Below are 16,103 nucleotides of genomic sequence, written 5' to 3' on the forward strand. Positions count from 1 at the left end.
TGTGGCACTTGGCTGTGGTGCACTGGTGGGTCCTCAGACCCTGGCGGGGCCCTGCTGTAGCTGTGGGGCACTCGTGGGGCCTCCCGGGCGGCTGCGAGTCCCTCACGGGGCTTCTCCCTCCCCGGGGTGGCGGCGCTGTAGCCACGGAGTCTTTGTGGGGCCCCTCAACTGGCGGCGCCTGGGCCGCAGAGCCTCCCGCCCCCTCCCCGGCCCGGCGGCTCACCCCTCTGCCCGCCGACTTCCCCCGGGGCGGGGAGGGCCGGGCAGCGCAGTCCCCGGCGGGGCAAGGGCAGCCCCTTCCGCCGGCCGCGGCGGCGGCTCCTCCCCCGGGCGGCGGGCTGAGGCGGTGCCTCGGCCCCTCCCGCCGCCGCTGCCGCCGCCGCCCGGGCCGCTTCCTGCGCGGGGGGGAGCGACGTGTCGCCGCCGCGGCGCCGCGCTAGGCCCCGCCGCCCGCCCGGCGCCGCAGGTAGGCAAGCGCGGGGAGCTGCCGCGCCGCCCGCCGCGGGGCCGCCGGCGCAGGTGCCTGCCCTCCTCCGCCCGGGCCTGCCCGAGAGCGGCCGGGAAAGTTGAATTTTGCCGGGTGCCCTTTGTCTTTGCGGCCCGGGGCCTCCGCGGGGTGAGGGCCGGGGCGGTGCGGGGGGAGGCGGCGTGAGGGAAGGGGCGCCAACTTCGAGGCGCGGGGCGGCGGAGGGGGGGCTGCCCGCGTTCCTGCAGATTTTCGTTTTCCATTTCCATGGTAACCCGCGGTGGGGAGCGGGCGGTGTCTGACGGGGTGCCGGTGCCTGGCGGGGAGGCACCGAGCCCGTGGCGGGGCCAGCCTCCAGCCGGGCGCTGCGGGCCGCCCCGGCGCGGCCCTCCCTCAGGCGGGCTCTTCCCCGCAGGCCGCCGGTGGGCCCCCAGCCAGAGACCCGGCGCTTCTCCGTGCGATGCGACGGGGCGAGATATGACGACGGCCTCCCTGAGGTACTGCCGGCGTGTTCCCGCTGAGGTAGGGCCGGCCCTCACGCACGGCTTCCCTGGGCGCCCGGCGCGGGACCGGGAGCGGCGGGGGCCGGGAGGCGACGGCTGGGGTGCCTCCGTGGTGCTGGGCATCGCACCCGTGTGAATGGTGGCTGGCATGTGGGGCGCTGAAGGATTTGCTGGTTCCAAAACCAGTTTGGGCTTGAAGTGGTTCCTGGGTTTATACGTGATCCAAAAATTGTGCGCGTTTCTTACCTTTGCTTACCATAAAAAGCATCGTTTCTTACCTTTCCTTACCGTAATTTTGCAAGCGCAGCATGTCCCGCTGAGAGAAATGCCCATATGTGTTTGTCAAATACTGAATTCCTGCGCTCTCAACAAAATAATGAACTTGCTCTTTGACTGTCTGGTTTGGGCCTTAGTATCTTATTGATTCTCTTTTCCTTCTCTGTTTTTCTTATATTCCCTAAATACTTAGGATTTCTGTTACAGAACATCAGACGATCTCAGACGTGTAAAGTACCTGCTTTAAAGTACATCAAAATACTTGACTACTGATTTGCATGTGTGGGGTTTTTGAGAGTTTTCAAGTGCAGGTGGTGAGTTGACTGTACTGTCTCACCAGTGCCCTCTCTGATGGAGTCCTGAAGAAGAGGTTCTCCAGACTTGTGTGCAGCTGTGGCCCTGTGTGTCCACAGCTGCTTTGCAGCCCTGTGAAAAAATGCTCTTAGTAAAAAACCTGACTGCAGTACGTTAATTGTTGTAGTGGCTGCAGTAATTACTACTTTAGCCTGAGAGCCAGTGTGACTCTTTCCCAAACTGTAGTGTAGACAAAAGCTATAGTTCCCTTGAAATCCTCTGGGCACAGGATGGTGCTTCTGTTGGGTAGGAGAACAATGCCTAAAATGAACTAATTGACAGGAGATCTACGGCTGTCTAAGCAAAAGCTGCTGTGTGTCGCGTGGGCAGCCTCACCAGTGAGGTCTGGAGGCTGCATGCTGAGAAGCAGCTCTACCTCTCCCATCCCATTTGCCAGTAATAGTATCTGCCCTGGGTCTCTGTGTCTCCAGTACTGTCTTTCTCTGTAGTTAGCAGTCCGGAGCATGTGTGGAGGGATTGTGCCTTTGGGGAGAAGGGGATGTACATTTCCAAGGTTGCACAGGAATATTGTTTGCTTGAGAAGTATCAGGAGCCACTAGAGAGAGCGGAGGAAGCAGGCCGCAGGCTTGCTCTTTGGCAGTTTAAGTGGGAAGAAGTTGGGAAATGGAATCGTGTAGGTATTGTTTCTTCATTTGAGGCAGTGGCTCTGTGTAGAAACCACTTCTGCTTTCCTTCTTCAGACTTCTGGGGAAATGAGGAGCTGTGAGTTTCTCAAGAAGAGCGAAGGGCCACAAGCATCTTTCCATGCTTCTAGTTGAGAGGCTTCATTTTCTTTTGGTTTCTATTTCTCTCTTTTTTTTTTTTTCCCCTTTCCACTTAATTGTGTTTATTCCTCGTCTTATTTTATGAATGTAGCATAAAGAGAGAAAGGGTGAGCATGAATGATGTTCTACATATATATTTCTGGGGCCTCATGTGATCAAGTCCAAAGAAGTATTTACCAGCACATCTTGTCTTCCCCATTTTTTAAAAAACTTTTTGCTTTTTGCACCTACTTCACCTAGGTGCTAGGTTTTAAAAAAAAAAAACAGCTTCTGAGAGTTCTTTTCCAAAGGTAAAGAATCCTTAATATATTTCCCTGGTAGTCAAAAACAGTGGAACTATTTACTGATCAGATGTTCCAAAATACTCATCTCTGGATAGAGAAAAAGCTACGATATTTCAACTGTTAATCTGGTTCTTAAAACAAGAAAAGGAGCCACTTTGGACATGGGAGTGTTTAAGATAGGTTATTAGAGTTGGAGTAGCGTATCTGGTGGTTTGCAATATGGCAGAGAGCTCCCATCATTTTTACACAGTTGTTGTTAGCAGCCATGGAAGACCTTCCTTTTATTTTTTGGCATTCTAAATGTAGCATAACCATGCCAGTTTTTATGTTTGTAGCAATCTTTATTCTTCTTGTAAATGGAGGCTGTTTGAGGGATGAAAAGGAAGTGCTGAGAGTAGATGTGATCAGTTTTGTTTGATATTCTGTTGGGCAGGCGTTAACAAAACACCACAAGAACTCTCAACAGACACACGGGTGGCATTCTCTGTTGCTCACCGAGGTACAGTTTGGATGGTGTTGTTTGCTGAGTACTTGCCCTGCAGAGTGATTTACTGCCTCCCGCTAGTGGACTGGCCTCCTGTGTCAAGACCGCTTGATAAGACTTGCTGAGAGGTCTGCGGTGTCTGCTTTTGGATAATCCCTGGTCTCAGCTTTTTGCGTGATGTCAAAACTTAAATATTTTTATGTGGCTCTTTTGTAGCTGCTTGCAGTTGTTCAGGACTTTGGTAAGGCTTTGGAAAGACATGGTTGTCATGAAAACCACATTTTTAGAAAACTAGTTTCAGATTAACAAATTGAGCTCAACTCTGCTGAAGATAGCAAGCGGAGAGCCTGCACAGGGAAACTTGTGGTTGATGCAAGTGGCTGTGAGCTTTCTGTCAAACTCCTTTCGTGAAGTCAGGACCTTGGTCTTAATTTCTGCTCTGGCTGGTGCAGTTCTGCCTTCCCTCAAAATGCCACTGCTTTCCAGTCTCTGCCTTTTGACAGATTTCTAGCTGGAATGCCTGCTGGGGCTTCTTGATCTTTTTTCAACTCCATCTACCTCTGTGGAGCTGTGAGATGCTCATATTTCACCATTTTCCAAGAGGATAATGCACACTGTAATGCTGATGCCTGAAAAAAAAAAAAAAAAGACTACAAAGAGATTTTGCTCTCATCTTGTGTGATAGTGTGGGCAACTAACCACAAGGCCTTTTATTTTCTGACATATATCTTTACTGCTTTGTTAATTGTTTCTGAATGTTTCTGCTACCCCTGGCATGGAAGAACCTGGTGCATAATGACCTAAGTAGCTGTAGGAAGGTCTGTTCCTCCAGCACAGAACATGCCTTCCAATTCTAAATTAGTGTTTAGCATTGGGAAGTTCGGTTTCCAGATGGGAGGAAGTGCATTTGATGTGTTGGGCATATCACAGGTGTTTCATTTAATTGTTTTATTCAGTACCTGAATAAAATTGAAATATTAATTTTAAAGTCTTTTGTCTGTAGGGAGGTAAATTGCTTTCTGATTTTTGACAAAATGTTTACACTTGTGTATTATTCTAAATAACTTGTGTGTACATGCATTCAAATAACTATGTTATTCAGTGATGGGGCTTTTTGGGTTAATTTTTTTCAGAGGAGCTTATTCTTGTATTTAAAGAAGTGAAGGTCAACTGAAATTTGGTGTGGGTTTTTTTCCAGCGTTTTATTTTTTGTAGGTTTTATATTTTTTTTAAAAATCTGCTCTTCAGGTGGCTTCAGCTGGGGAGGGCAAAAGAAACCAGTACAAAATATAATAATATGAAAGTCAGATGCTGTTTTACCCTGGCCTCATAGTCTGCCCACAGTGCTTTGCAGTGGGGTTGCAGCTGTCCTGTTCCTTCTTTGTAGTCAGATTACTTACTTTCTTGCCTGTTTCTTGGTCTGGGGAGAGCATTTTGAGATGGCGTTATGAAAGAGACGATTTAAGGGAAGTGGTAGCATTACTCTTCAAGCTGTTCCAGTGCTTTTGCTTTTCCACAGTTCCCATTATGCAGTTTGCTGAGAAAGTTGCACAGTCTGGTTCAGCTCGGCGCCATCCAAGGAATTACAAAGTATGCTGGATCGTAACAGCACATGTGGCTAAGGAGGGCTGATGAGAAATGCAGATAACTTCTGTATAGGTTCCTGTTCAGGTTGCTTTTATCCCAGCAAGGCTAATCTGGATGGTCATCACACATGCTAACTTTGCAGAGAAGGTATACTCTCAGTGTGGGAACATGGGATTTGAGGTACTGTTAAAAGATGTGCAGAAGGCCCTGAAATACACACGTGTTCATGAATGTGACGATTTGTATACTTGTTAGGCTTTCAGCAGGGCTGGGCTGACACAGGCCCCTCTCCAAGTTGTGTAAGGAGGTTTGATGTTGGACTGTGCACCGAATGTCAATGGCTTGCCGTGGGGACAAGTCATAGGTCTCCTCCGACTCTTGCCTCGTTGTCCCCCTGACACTCATCTGCTTCCTACTCTAAAACCCCCAGGGTGGAAATAGGTGTTCAGAAAGAGCTTGCGTTAGCAGAACAGCTTCCACAGCCTCCACCTCATTCTCTGAAACCACTTAAACATTTCTGCTGAAAGCTAAGCTTGGCTTCCCCACTGAAAGAGTCTGTCTTGGGGCACAGGCAAACATGGAAATTTTGGCCCAAGGAATTAGGCAGTTGAAAGAAACTGAAAGCTTACGTTAGTCCTGGCTGGTTCACATTGTCTTACAAAGGTAGTGTACTTTGCTCATACTATGATTTCCTTGTTACAGGGTTAAATCCTGCTCATTTAGCAAAAAGAGCTGTAAAATAATAGAGTGGGAAACCTAAAGTTTTGAGGACGGAGTAAGTGTACTAGACCATTAACAGGCACATGTTGGCCATTGAGGTCCTGGAAGAAAACCTTTGTGTGTGTTTCCCTTTTAGTTGTGTTTCAGGTACTCTTCCCCTTAATAGGTTATCTTAGGTATTTATCACCCATAGGAATGGTGAAATATTTTGCTTTAGCATGACTTATGGGTGGCTTCTGGTGGTTTTCTGTTCTAAAGGGTGTTGAGTAACCATAACACAGTACTTTAAAATGTTTTGATTTCACTCCGCTGTTGCCAGACAAAGCCAAGAAAAGCAGCAGGGCCTCTAGCACGCTACTTGTGTTCACAGAGAGACTTCTCCTTGCCTTGCCTTTGGGATGCCCTGTGTACCTCTTGAAAAGTACCAAGTGGTGTCCAAGTGTGGCTCGTCGTGGACAACAGGGAGTACTTAAAGGAGAACTTGCTCGGTGGTGTGTGGTCAGTGGAAGCCCTGGGCTCTTTCCCCTGGGTCCTTGGTGTCTCTTCTCAGATGTCACCATTTTGGAAGCCAAATTTGGAGAGCAGATTCTATGAATCATGTGAAGAGCTGGAGCTAAGAAGCTCCATGTTCCTGGATGCCCCTTGTAGTACTAGCTAACTTATCAAAACTACCCATTTAAGTTGAAGGTATTACTAGTAGGTTGTAGATTTAGTTTGGGAGGGAGAGCACAGAGAAAGGAGAAATAGGGGTTTCTTTAGTGCATAAATTGAGACTTACTTCAGGCACCTTGTTGTGGACGGGTTGTGCTCATTTCCTAAATTCTAATTTGTATTGTTAATACAAATTACGGCTTTACAAGCTGAAATGTGCTCACATGAAAATTCCCAGTAAAAATTATTAACTTGTGTAAAGCTGTTACCTTAAGTAGGAAACAGAAAATTGGTTGATAATGCTAATGGAAAATTGCCCAAAAATGAGAAAATACGGAGTTAATATCCATAAATAGGCGAGGTTTAGTTTGCACCTTCTCTAATACTGTGTTTAAGTAGAGAGATAATACCGGATGTTTCAGCAGCGAAGGCTTACCATCTGAAAAAACAAAGTGTGCAAATAACACAGAATACGGAAGGGTAGTTTCTGAAGAACTTCATGCAGGTCTTAGTAATTACACAAAAACAAGCACATGCTGAAGAGTTATAGCCGACCTGTGCAATTACTTCTGAGTAATAAGCTTTGTTGTTTGTTGTGGTGCTCTTCTAACTGCTGAAACCTCAGGTGAGAAACTCAGGAGTCATAGCATAGTCATCACAGTTTATAAAATTAATGTGATTAATACATTACTAACTACACAGATCTTCTACTTTGCTGACTGTACAGTATCCAAGCGTGTGGTTATTACATTTGTCATCACAGTAGTTTTATTCCATGCTGGACTTTGTACAGCTGTGTCATGTCATAGTTGCTGAGTGTGTTACTGAACAAGAAATTTTTTTTAAAGAGGAAGCTGTAAGATTGGTGGATATGAAACATTAATCTTTGTGTTCAGACTGTGAGAATACTGTAAATTCAAATTGCTGAAGCTATTTTGATTGTTGTGATGGTTGATTTTTTTTTTTAATGTTTAACGTCAATGATATTAAGTCATTACAGTGATAGTGTAATTTAATGTCATTTTTTAAACTAAGGAAATTAATGTAGTGTGTACAAAATAGATTTAATATATTGAAGGCATATTGCAAATATAGCTGTAATCCTGGGTTCCAGATTCCATCATTACTCTTGTATCTAACCTCTAAAGTTTTGGGTTTTTTATCGTGTTAGTTTAATATGCATTGCTAGACAAAATGTGAGTAAATTATGGTGATTATTGGGGAGAACAGACTTAGTCTAACCCAGTTTTAATTGTATATAATTTAAATATTGATGTCATTAAGTTACACAGTTGCATATTCTCAGTGCTGCACATATGGCCTTCTGAGTAGAGGCTCAGGGGACTCACCATTTCATAATTCATTCTGCACAGCTTGTGCACTTAACTACATTTACCTGCGTTTCACTTGCATTTAAAGTTGAATGGCTTGAAATATTCTGCAGCAGTTTTGTTCTGTGTTAACACTGAGTTTCATTTTTTGGTATGTTTAAATCGGCAGATTTATATGTTGTTGCATATTTAAAAATGCTGACTCAGAAGGCTAGTTGTAGATCCATTTGTCTATAAAATGTTCAGTAGCGTCGCATGAGGAACGGCCGTTCTGTTGGTGAACGAATGACAGTGTTTTTTAGTTGTGCACAAGGTTAGCGTAGCCAGAAGGGCTCAGGTGTAGGGAGGTTTTTTGTCTTCACATAGACTTGTCACATACTCCTTTGTAATTAAAATTTAATTTGGGTAATATTGTCCAGTTTTCTTTCTTTCTCTGAAGCTATACTTACTTGGCTAATTTAAAGACTGCAGTTAGAGGAATGTCTGGTTTTGGGCAGTACACGTGGGGTTTATTCCCATGCAAATGTGGCTGTTCATTGAGGTTAATTATCCATAAGCTCCTGACTTATGAGGCTACTAGAATAGCTGTTAACTATGAATAATTTAGTACAGCATCATATTGTGTGCCACTTAAGAAGGCCCCTGTCTGTGAATCCTTATATCTTGTTGAAATCCACTCAACAGTATGAAGGTTACTGCTTGCATCGATATTTTATTGTACTCTTTTCATTCTATTTTAAGATGTGTCAGTGAACGAAGGTAATGTGAATATTTTATGGTGATAAGTAATGCAAATACCTGTGCAAGGATTTTTTAAAAGCTGAGGTATGGAGCTAGTATTCAGTGTTAAATTGTCTTTTAAACTTATTTTAAATCTTGGACTGGCATCATGCAGTTAGTGTTTTCTCCACTGGGATTTATGTAATTGAGACAATCCACGTCTTGGAATATACTTTTATGCAACACTTCGTTATAAGGGAAGGAGGGAGGCTTAGTGAAAGACTTCCTAGCAAGAGTACAAGATTTGAGTGCTTTCTACACATTGCCTTAGTTGCTCATACATCTGGCTAGTGCAGACTGTGTCTCGTATTACAGAGGCTTTTTCAGGTGAAAACCTGCAAATACAGAACTTTGAAGCAGTTCCAAGTGCAGACAAATTTACCGTATGCCTTCAGGAGACTTGATCGTTATAACATAGCACTGGATGTGTTTTTTAAGAATGCTAAAATGATAGTGTTTCATCATTATCATATACTAGATTTTTCACAAAACCACGCCAAAACATTAGGGATGAGCTTCACGAGGAAAGAAGTTGCTTTGGAAGTGTCAAGGGAAGAACATAAGAATATGAACATGAATAGGAGTAATAGAGAAAAGATTTTCTTTGGGGCTTTTTGGGGAGAGAAACTGATGCTTTATGATACTTAAGGAAGATCTATCAGATGTCTGGAGAGGCTTTTTCCTTTCTGACTACTTCCAGATTTCCATTAGTTCTCCCATTCTCTATCTTGACTACTAAGTTTTCCTGGTATAAGAAAGAAGAGAAAAGGCCCTCCAAAGAAAACCTGAGAGACAGATGCTCAGTCCTTGTGCAGCATTTTTAGAAAGGGTGCTGCCAGTCTGTTTTCACCTCTTTTATTAAAAGTCACTTCTAAAAATTACAGTGGAAGCATGTTATCCTCCTTGTCTTGCTGTGTTGTCAGATAGAAAGGGGGAGGCACAAGTGAACAGCAGGAATGGTACCCAGCAGACAAGAGTTTTGGCCAGAATACCTGTTTGTTAGTCACTATGGTCTCATTCATTGGGATGCATATATATATATATATATATATATATATATATATATATATCTCATAGTACATATCTTAACTCGTCTTCAGAACTGTTTTGTAGGACACTTCCAACCTTGTTTTAAAAGTAGAACTTTTTTTTCTTTCCCAAATGAGATTTGCTGTAATATATGTGATGCTGTTAGAAGTTGACACAGTGACGTACAGTCATCCCTTGGTGCCTGCTTCAGCGATTGAAGATAAAATAGGCCTTTTATCTTTTTGTGCTCCTTCACAGGCTAGTAAGTAATTTAGGTGTCCATTAAGGGTAGTAGTTAAATGCTAACATCTCGCTAGATGTGTTTATTTCTCCTTAAAGCAAGGATGCAGATTGGTCCCTTTGAACGGGCACTCTTTGAGCTGTACATTATGTGGATGTTTTAATAAATCCACAAACCTCTACTAGTTCTGCAGCTGACTACTGACTCAGCTGATACTTTGATGGAAATGCAGCTTTGTTTACAGATGGAAAGAACTCATTATGTTGTTCAGCCCTGGTGTAAAACTTTTAAGGCTGTTTATTTTCAAATTGGGAGCTTGAAATTCAACTGAAAATTAGTGGGACTTTCCTTAATCCAGAACTTTTTGATCTATGTTTTAATTGTCTTCTCTCTGTGAATAGTTTTTATGCTGAAATAAACTATACTTTAGTTTACTAGGCAGCCATGAAAAGCTGAATACTCAGTTTTCTTGATTCAAGTGATAAAAGACGTCTGTGTTCTGTGTGTAGTATGTGCGTGTGCTTTTCTGGTATGCTTGTATTCTGTAAGTCGTTAATGGTTTATTGTATCTGTGGGTAGCTGTTGTTGGGCTGGTCTGAATCACAAACATAGGTTGCCGTTCTCCTCCTTTGCAATAACAGTGGACCTCCTGTTGCTGGGGTTCTAACATCAAGGCAGTGCAACACTCAACGGAATATCCCATCCCTTTTTCACTGCAGCATTCACTGTGGTTAAACCTCACTGAGGGTGGTGGGCCTTTGCAGGCATCTCGCAGGATGCTCTGCCGTGTCTCGAGTAGAGCAGCTGCAGGAAGCCTCATGGAGGTGAGCACGGGCTCGGCTGTGGTCATACACCAAGTTGTCAGGCTGTCAATCCTGACCTAAGCCCGTCATGCAGATGGGGTGGTTTTTCTGAGGGCTGTCTTACTGCCACTAGTTGTTGGTCTACGAAACAGTTTCTTGAAGACGGAGATCATTTGTCTCTCCTTGTGCCCTCCCTGGGCTGTTGTGGTTGTGGAGTGCAGCCCCCAGGACAGCAGAAGCACTGTAGGGACGAGACAAAAAGGTGATCTCCCTGCGGTCCCTGAGGGTAGTAGGTGGGAGGGCAGAGCAGGTGGAAGGCTCTGTGTTTGTCTTCCCAAGCTTCCCGGTATCATCTGTGAGGAGGTTCTGTTGTGAAAGTATGCAGTATGGCTGCAATAGTTATCGCAATAGAAAGAAAGAAGTGCCTGAAAGACTTTTTTTTAAAATATACGATTGCTGTGTGCAGGAACAAGCTATCCTCTGAACCTAGAGGTGTGGGAGGAAACAGACTATGAAGTTACATTCTGCCTTTAAGTTTTGTGTTTAAAATAAACTTTCCTCTGTTCCTGTTGAAATGTGTCAGCTAAAGTGTTTCAGTTAAAAAAAATACTATGTAGCTGATGGGGTGACATTGTTTTGGTACAATCTGTAACCAGAAATTCAATATTAAAGTCTTGATATATATTGTTTCTTATTTAGCTTTTATCAAGTGGTGATTTTATGCAATGGCATCAAGCCACAGTTCTTCACCAGTGCCTCAGTCAAACAGCAGTGATGCTTTCTTTAAAAAGGAAATGGACGCCACGAAACACTTTAGACCTGTGCAGTCACTGCCTGATGTGTGTCCCAAGGAACCTACAGGTAATGTTGGTGTGTAGAGAGTGAAAATGCAGTTAATTTTTTTAGCCCGTTTCCAATTGTTCAGTCAAGTTTTCTCGTATGCTGAGTGTAGTGTAACTAAGCTGTAGTCTTATTTCAAAGTATGCTGTAATTCCGCTTCATACCTCCCAGTGTCCCTTCGGAGCCATGGGACAGCCTTCCTATTTGCAGCTTGTTTTCAGTTGTCCACGTTATATAGGTGGGATCTTGCTTGTGTGATTTCGCATTATACCTATGATCCATGCCACGTGCAAGAAGAGGGTATATTCTGTCAGAGCCTGTAACAGACCTGTCCGGCGTGCTTGGAGTCTAGCTGCACTGCTTCTGAGACACCCCAGCTGTCTTGCAGTAGGAAGCAAGAGACCAAGACCTGTCTCTAGCGCTGTCTTAAGTCTCTAGTGCCATCATAAAACCAGGCTTTGGTCACAGTTGCAGCTGCTGTGGTATCCTAAAGCTTAGTTTATAAAAAGGATTAGGTGGGCTCGAATCTTCAGTATTGCAAAATATAATGCTAATGAGTATCAGTTGTCATTCCGATCAAGTTCAGATTATTAAAAATATGTTTGTGGTTAGAATTTTTTTTCTCTTCAGTAGAAGCTAATGTTGCTGAGCTAAACATATTTAATGAGTGAGTATACTACCGTGTTCAAAACTTGTATTGGTTAATCTGATAGAAGAAGTGCAAGTTGAAGTGTTATACAGAGTGAGAGTATCGGGTGTCTTTTGCATAAGTAATTCTGATCCATTGTGTAATTGTGCAAACATTGTTTGCTTAAGAACCATATTTTAGCAAAAATATACCTTGTGGTTTCTCACCTTAACAAACTGTCTTGTCTTTTGTGCTGCAGGCGATCCCAATAATTTATGTGACAGCCCATCTCTAGTTGCGGATCAGCACCGATGGACTATTTATCATTCCAAAGTCAATCTCCCAGCAGCACTAAATGATCCTAGGTTAGCAAAAAGGGAATCTGATTTCTTTACAAAAACATGGGGAGTGGACTTTGTGGACACTGAAGTCACGCCTTCATTCTACCTCCCACAGATCACCAAGGAACATTTTGCATTATACCAACAGGAAATTACTCCGGTAAGAACCCAAAATTAGGTGTATGTAGTACTAGGGGCCAGAAAGAAATTTGAGATCCTTCTTGTAATTAGAGATTGTCCCTGCTAGTAGTCCATCATACAGTTAGCTGAAAATTAATTTGCTCTTCAGTGCTTGTTGACTCTTAATTAGGCATTTCTTGTTTTATAATCTCAGTATCTGTAGTGTGGAAAATGCTGTCTGAATTCTCTAGGCAATTTAATATTTTTTTCATTTGTGTTTCTGAATACTGAACCTGCACCAGGGCTTACGTTCGTATTTTTTCGTTCTGATTATGAATTCTTTCTCTGTAAGGATTGCTTGATGATCGGGCTCCACACTGCAACATAGCATTTTCAGACCTTTGGATCAAATATAAAACATGACTATGTGCTGCAAGGATTGGAGATTTTTATTAAGAGCATCTAATTTAAACATTTATATGTGAAGTTCTTAAACTATAAATAGGCCTATTATCTCAATAATTTCTTTCATAACAGGGAAGCTTAAGCTACATCTAAGGACAGCAGGACCAGTAGGAGACTTCTACAAACTCTTAAAATACAGGTGTCAGTAAGTATGTAGTATTATTGTATTTTTTTTTTTAACTGAAAGAACATGTAGAAGTCTCCCACTGTTTTCTGCTTCCTTGGTTTGTAACTTTTTTTTTCTGGTACAGAATTGGCTGCAGGAAATGTTACTTGTGTAAGTCATAGTTAAAGAATGTGAGAGTAAATTATCTGTAACTGAACTATTACCATTAGTTCACATATTCAACATTTAAAATGTTTTAAGAGCTCATCCATTAAAATTTGTGTGTAATGCAGTGACTGCTAAATGAAAGATTTTTGGGAAGAGAGAACTGACATGTAGCTTCTAACAGAGATTTAGCGAACATTGGTGTTCTTTAATTCTCACCACTACAGTCTCTGGTGGTGTTTACACCTGTAGATAAAATTTGAAGCTCAGCATGGTGAAAAGATGGTTTCAGCAAGGTACTCATTAGTATGATGTGGAAGCAGTTTCTACCTTGTTCCAATTTAATTTGTCAATGAAAGAGTGCTCGTTGTGTGGTAGTGTGATTTCTGGATTAGACAGCAAATAAATGTTTGGATATGTAATTATGATTGATCTGTGAATATACCTCATTATGTAGAGAAGTTATTACACTTCTTCAATAACTTCTGTGTTCATTTTCTCTTGTGGTGTAAAGATACAGAAAACCCCCAACATACCAAATACAGGGTGAAATTTTTGGTATCTTTCACCTGTAAAAACATCATCTGAGCTTTTAAGAGGAAAAAACCCCACTGTTGTGAATTTGTCAGAATTATTTGGCATAATGCAGTTAGGTTTCACTGAAAATGTTCTGAATGTTCTGTTTCAAATAAAAATTTTTTTTTTTTTAAGCCTCAGAATAATTCTTTAATATATTTTCTCTTTTACAGAGAGAGAAGGTTCACGAAAGATGCAAGAATATTTGTACTCCTAAAGATACCTTCGACAGGACTCTATTACACACCCATGGTACAGCCACAGCCTTCCTTTAGTCGTTAAAAAGTAATTTCTTCTTGTATCGGTATGTTATAGCATTCAATAATGAATGCTATAGCATACTGATCTTCTCCTTTACTTGCTCGAGGGCTTCATGTGCAATAATAGCTGCTGATGATTTCTTTGTAACAATAATTGAAAACCCAGGCATGGTTGACTGGAAGTATTGTTGACTACTGCTGATATTTTATAGGTCAGAATGCTTGTGATACCTACTCTTAAACTATTCCTTGGCGTGTTTGCATTCATGGCAGGTCATTATGTCCCTGGCAGTGTTTTCTTTAACTTCCTTTTATTTAAGATCCATTGAGACTGTTGCATCAAATTTCTGGCAGCTGTTGACTTTGCAATGAAGAATGGCAGCGCTGGGCCATTACTGTCTCACTGCCATGAGGATCATGGAATGGCTGAGGTGGGAAGTGACATCTCAAGACAGTCTAGTCCAAACTGCTGGCTCCGTTAGGGTCGCCTGTGGTAGAACAATGTCTGGTTGGGTTTTGTACTTATCCACAGATGGAGATTACCCGACTACTTTGAGCAACCTGTTTCTGTGTTAGACCACCCTCACAGTAAAAGTGTTTCCTTATGTTAAGATGGAATTTTTGATGTATCAGTTTTTGCCGGTTGCCTCTTGTCCTGTCACTGGGCAGCACTGAGAAGAGCCTGCTCTGTCATCTTTACACCCCCTCGTTAGATATTTAAAAACAGTGATATCTCCTGCTGAGCTTTTTCAGGCTGGACAATCCTGGTCCTCTCAGCCTCTAGACCTGTGAAAAATGCCCTGGTCTCTTAGTCATCTTTGTGGCCCTTCATGGACTCACACCAGTATGCCTAGGTCTCTTGTACTGGGGAGCTCAGGACTGGGCATACTGCTCTGCATGTCTCACCAGTGCCGAGTAGAGAGGGAGAAGCACCTTCCCTCAGCTTGCTGGCAGTGCTCGGCCTAAAGCAACCCAGGGTGCTTTGCCACAACAGTGCACTGCTGGCTCCTGGTCAGTTTGTCACCTGCCAGGACCCCAGGTTCCTCTCTGCAGAGGTTCTAGCCGCTAGACCCTATCGTGTAATGGTACCTGGGGTTATTCCTCTCCAGGGGAGGACTTTGCCTTTTCCTGTGTTGAACTTCATGAATTTCCACTCTGGCCAGTTCTCTGCTTAGTATTTCTCTGATTACTGTTAGCAAAGACTACGTGGTAAATTCTTTTGGTGTCGACAGCTGTAGCAAGACTGAATTTCAAGATTTTATGGAAATGGGTCAGCTAATATGAAACTGGACAAAGGAAGACAAGAGCTCTTGCAAAAGGAAAAAGATAAGACAAGGAGAAGGAAAAGAAACAGTCATAGCCTGGAGCAAACTTTTAATATTTATTTTCTCAAAAATGTTAGCGTAAAAGGGTTCATTTGCCAATCACTGTTTGATCAGGCTTGTCTATATGGCTACAGGTAATGCAGCAAGAAGCATTCAGTAGTTTACTTTTGATCTGAGTTCTTTCAGTCAGCTTTCTTCCTCTCTGTGCAAAAGGAAGCCCTTCTGTAGGTTTTCTCTGTGATTGGTGTTATTTTGGAATAGCTGTTCCTGAATGAGTCTGTTTGTCATGCATACTGCAAAACAGAAGTTCCTTCTTCAGACTTAGCTTAATCCATTTTGAAAGAGTCTTTTGTTTTCAAAAATTGAATTCCTGTGTCACCAAAGTAACTGGGAGCTTCTTGGTTAGATGAACAGTTTCTAGTAGAAGCTTCATTTGGTAAACTGAAACTCTTTGTTTTCTGTAGTTTCTTTTGCTGATGTGCCTGTCTTCCTCTCGACTCCAGCCAACAAGACTTGGCCTTTTACTTCTGTAGGAGCTGGTCTGTCCAAAGACTGAGGACAGCAGGATGATTCCTAGGTTGCCTTTTGTACTTCAGTACAAATAAAGTAAAAACTAAATAAAATAAGAACGAGGGAAGTGAGAGAAATGTGGGAGATAATGCTGATGTAGCACTTTAGCATTTTTGTCACGGACACAAGTGTCACACAATTTTATTTGACACACAAGTGTCCGCATAAGGTATGGGCTTGTTGCTTTTAAATTCCTCACCTTTTTTGGCCTCCAATGTGGCCCCTCTTTATAATGCACACTAAGTTAATGAGTAGGGGAGGAAAAAGGGATTCTGGCTAAATCTCAAAATTCCGAATTTGCCTTTTCTTCCAGTTCTGCTGGGGTACAGTGATGCATCTCTTTTTCCCAGCTCAGCTGTCTCACCCAATGCAATTGTCAGGTCAGCTTACTTCAGAAGCAGCGCTTCACTTGT

The 16,103-nt window shown here is 42.8% G+C and overlaps 1 protein-coding gene across 5 annotated transcripts in view; it reads left to right on the forward strand.

Annotated features, from left to right (window-relative positions):
- Nucleotides 1-317: 317 nt before the first annotated feature.
- Nucleotides 318-16,103, forward strand: part of VPS54 (VPS54 subunit of GARP complex) — a 53,525-nt gene continuing 37,739 nt past the window's right edge. Inside the window, exons 1-6 of one of the 5 annotated variants that reach the window (XM_056342505.1) lie at nucleotides 318-466; nucleotides 882-988; nucleotides 10,994-11,155; nucleotides 12,022-12,127; nucleotides 12,219-12,263; nucleotides 13,709-13,787. In XM_056342505.1, coding sequence (XP_056198480.1) covers nucleotides 11,020-11,155; nucleotides 12,022-12,127; nucleotides 12,219-12,263; nucleotides 13,709-13,787 — 366 coding nt within the window. In that variant the 5' untranslated portion in view covers nucleotides 318-466; nucleotides 882-988; nucleotides 10,994-11,019. Of the gene's footprint in view, nucleotides 467-595; nucleotides 617-881; nucleotides 989-10,993; nucleotides 11,156-12,021; nucleotides 12,264-13,708; nucleotides 13,788-16,103 lie in introns of those variants that run through there. The other 4 variants (XM_056342501.1, XM_056342503.1, XM_056342502.1 and 1 more) reach the window with 4 other exon arrangements.

Source organism: Falco biarmicus, chromosome 6, assembly GCF_023638135.1.
Source record: "Falco biarmicus isolate bFalBia1 chromosome 6, bFalBia1.pri, whole genome shotgun sequence".
Taxonomy (NCBI): Eukaryota; Metazoa; Chordata; class Aves; order Falconiformes; family Falconidae; genus Falco; species Falco biarmicus.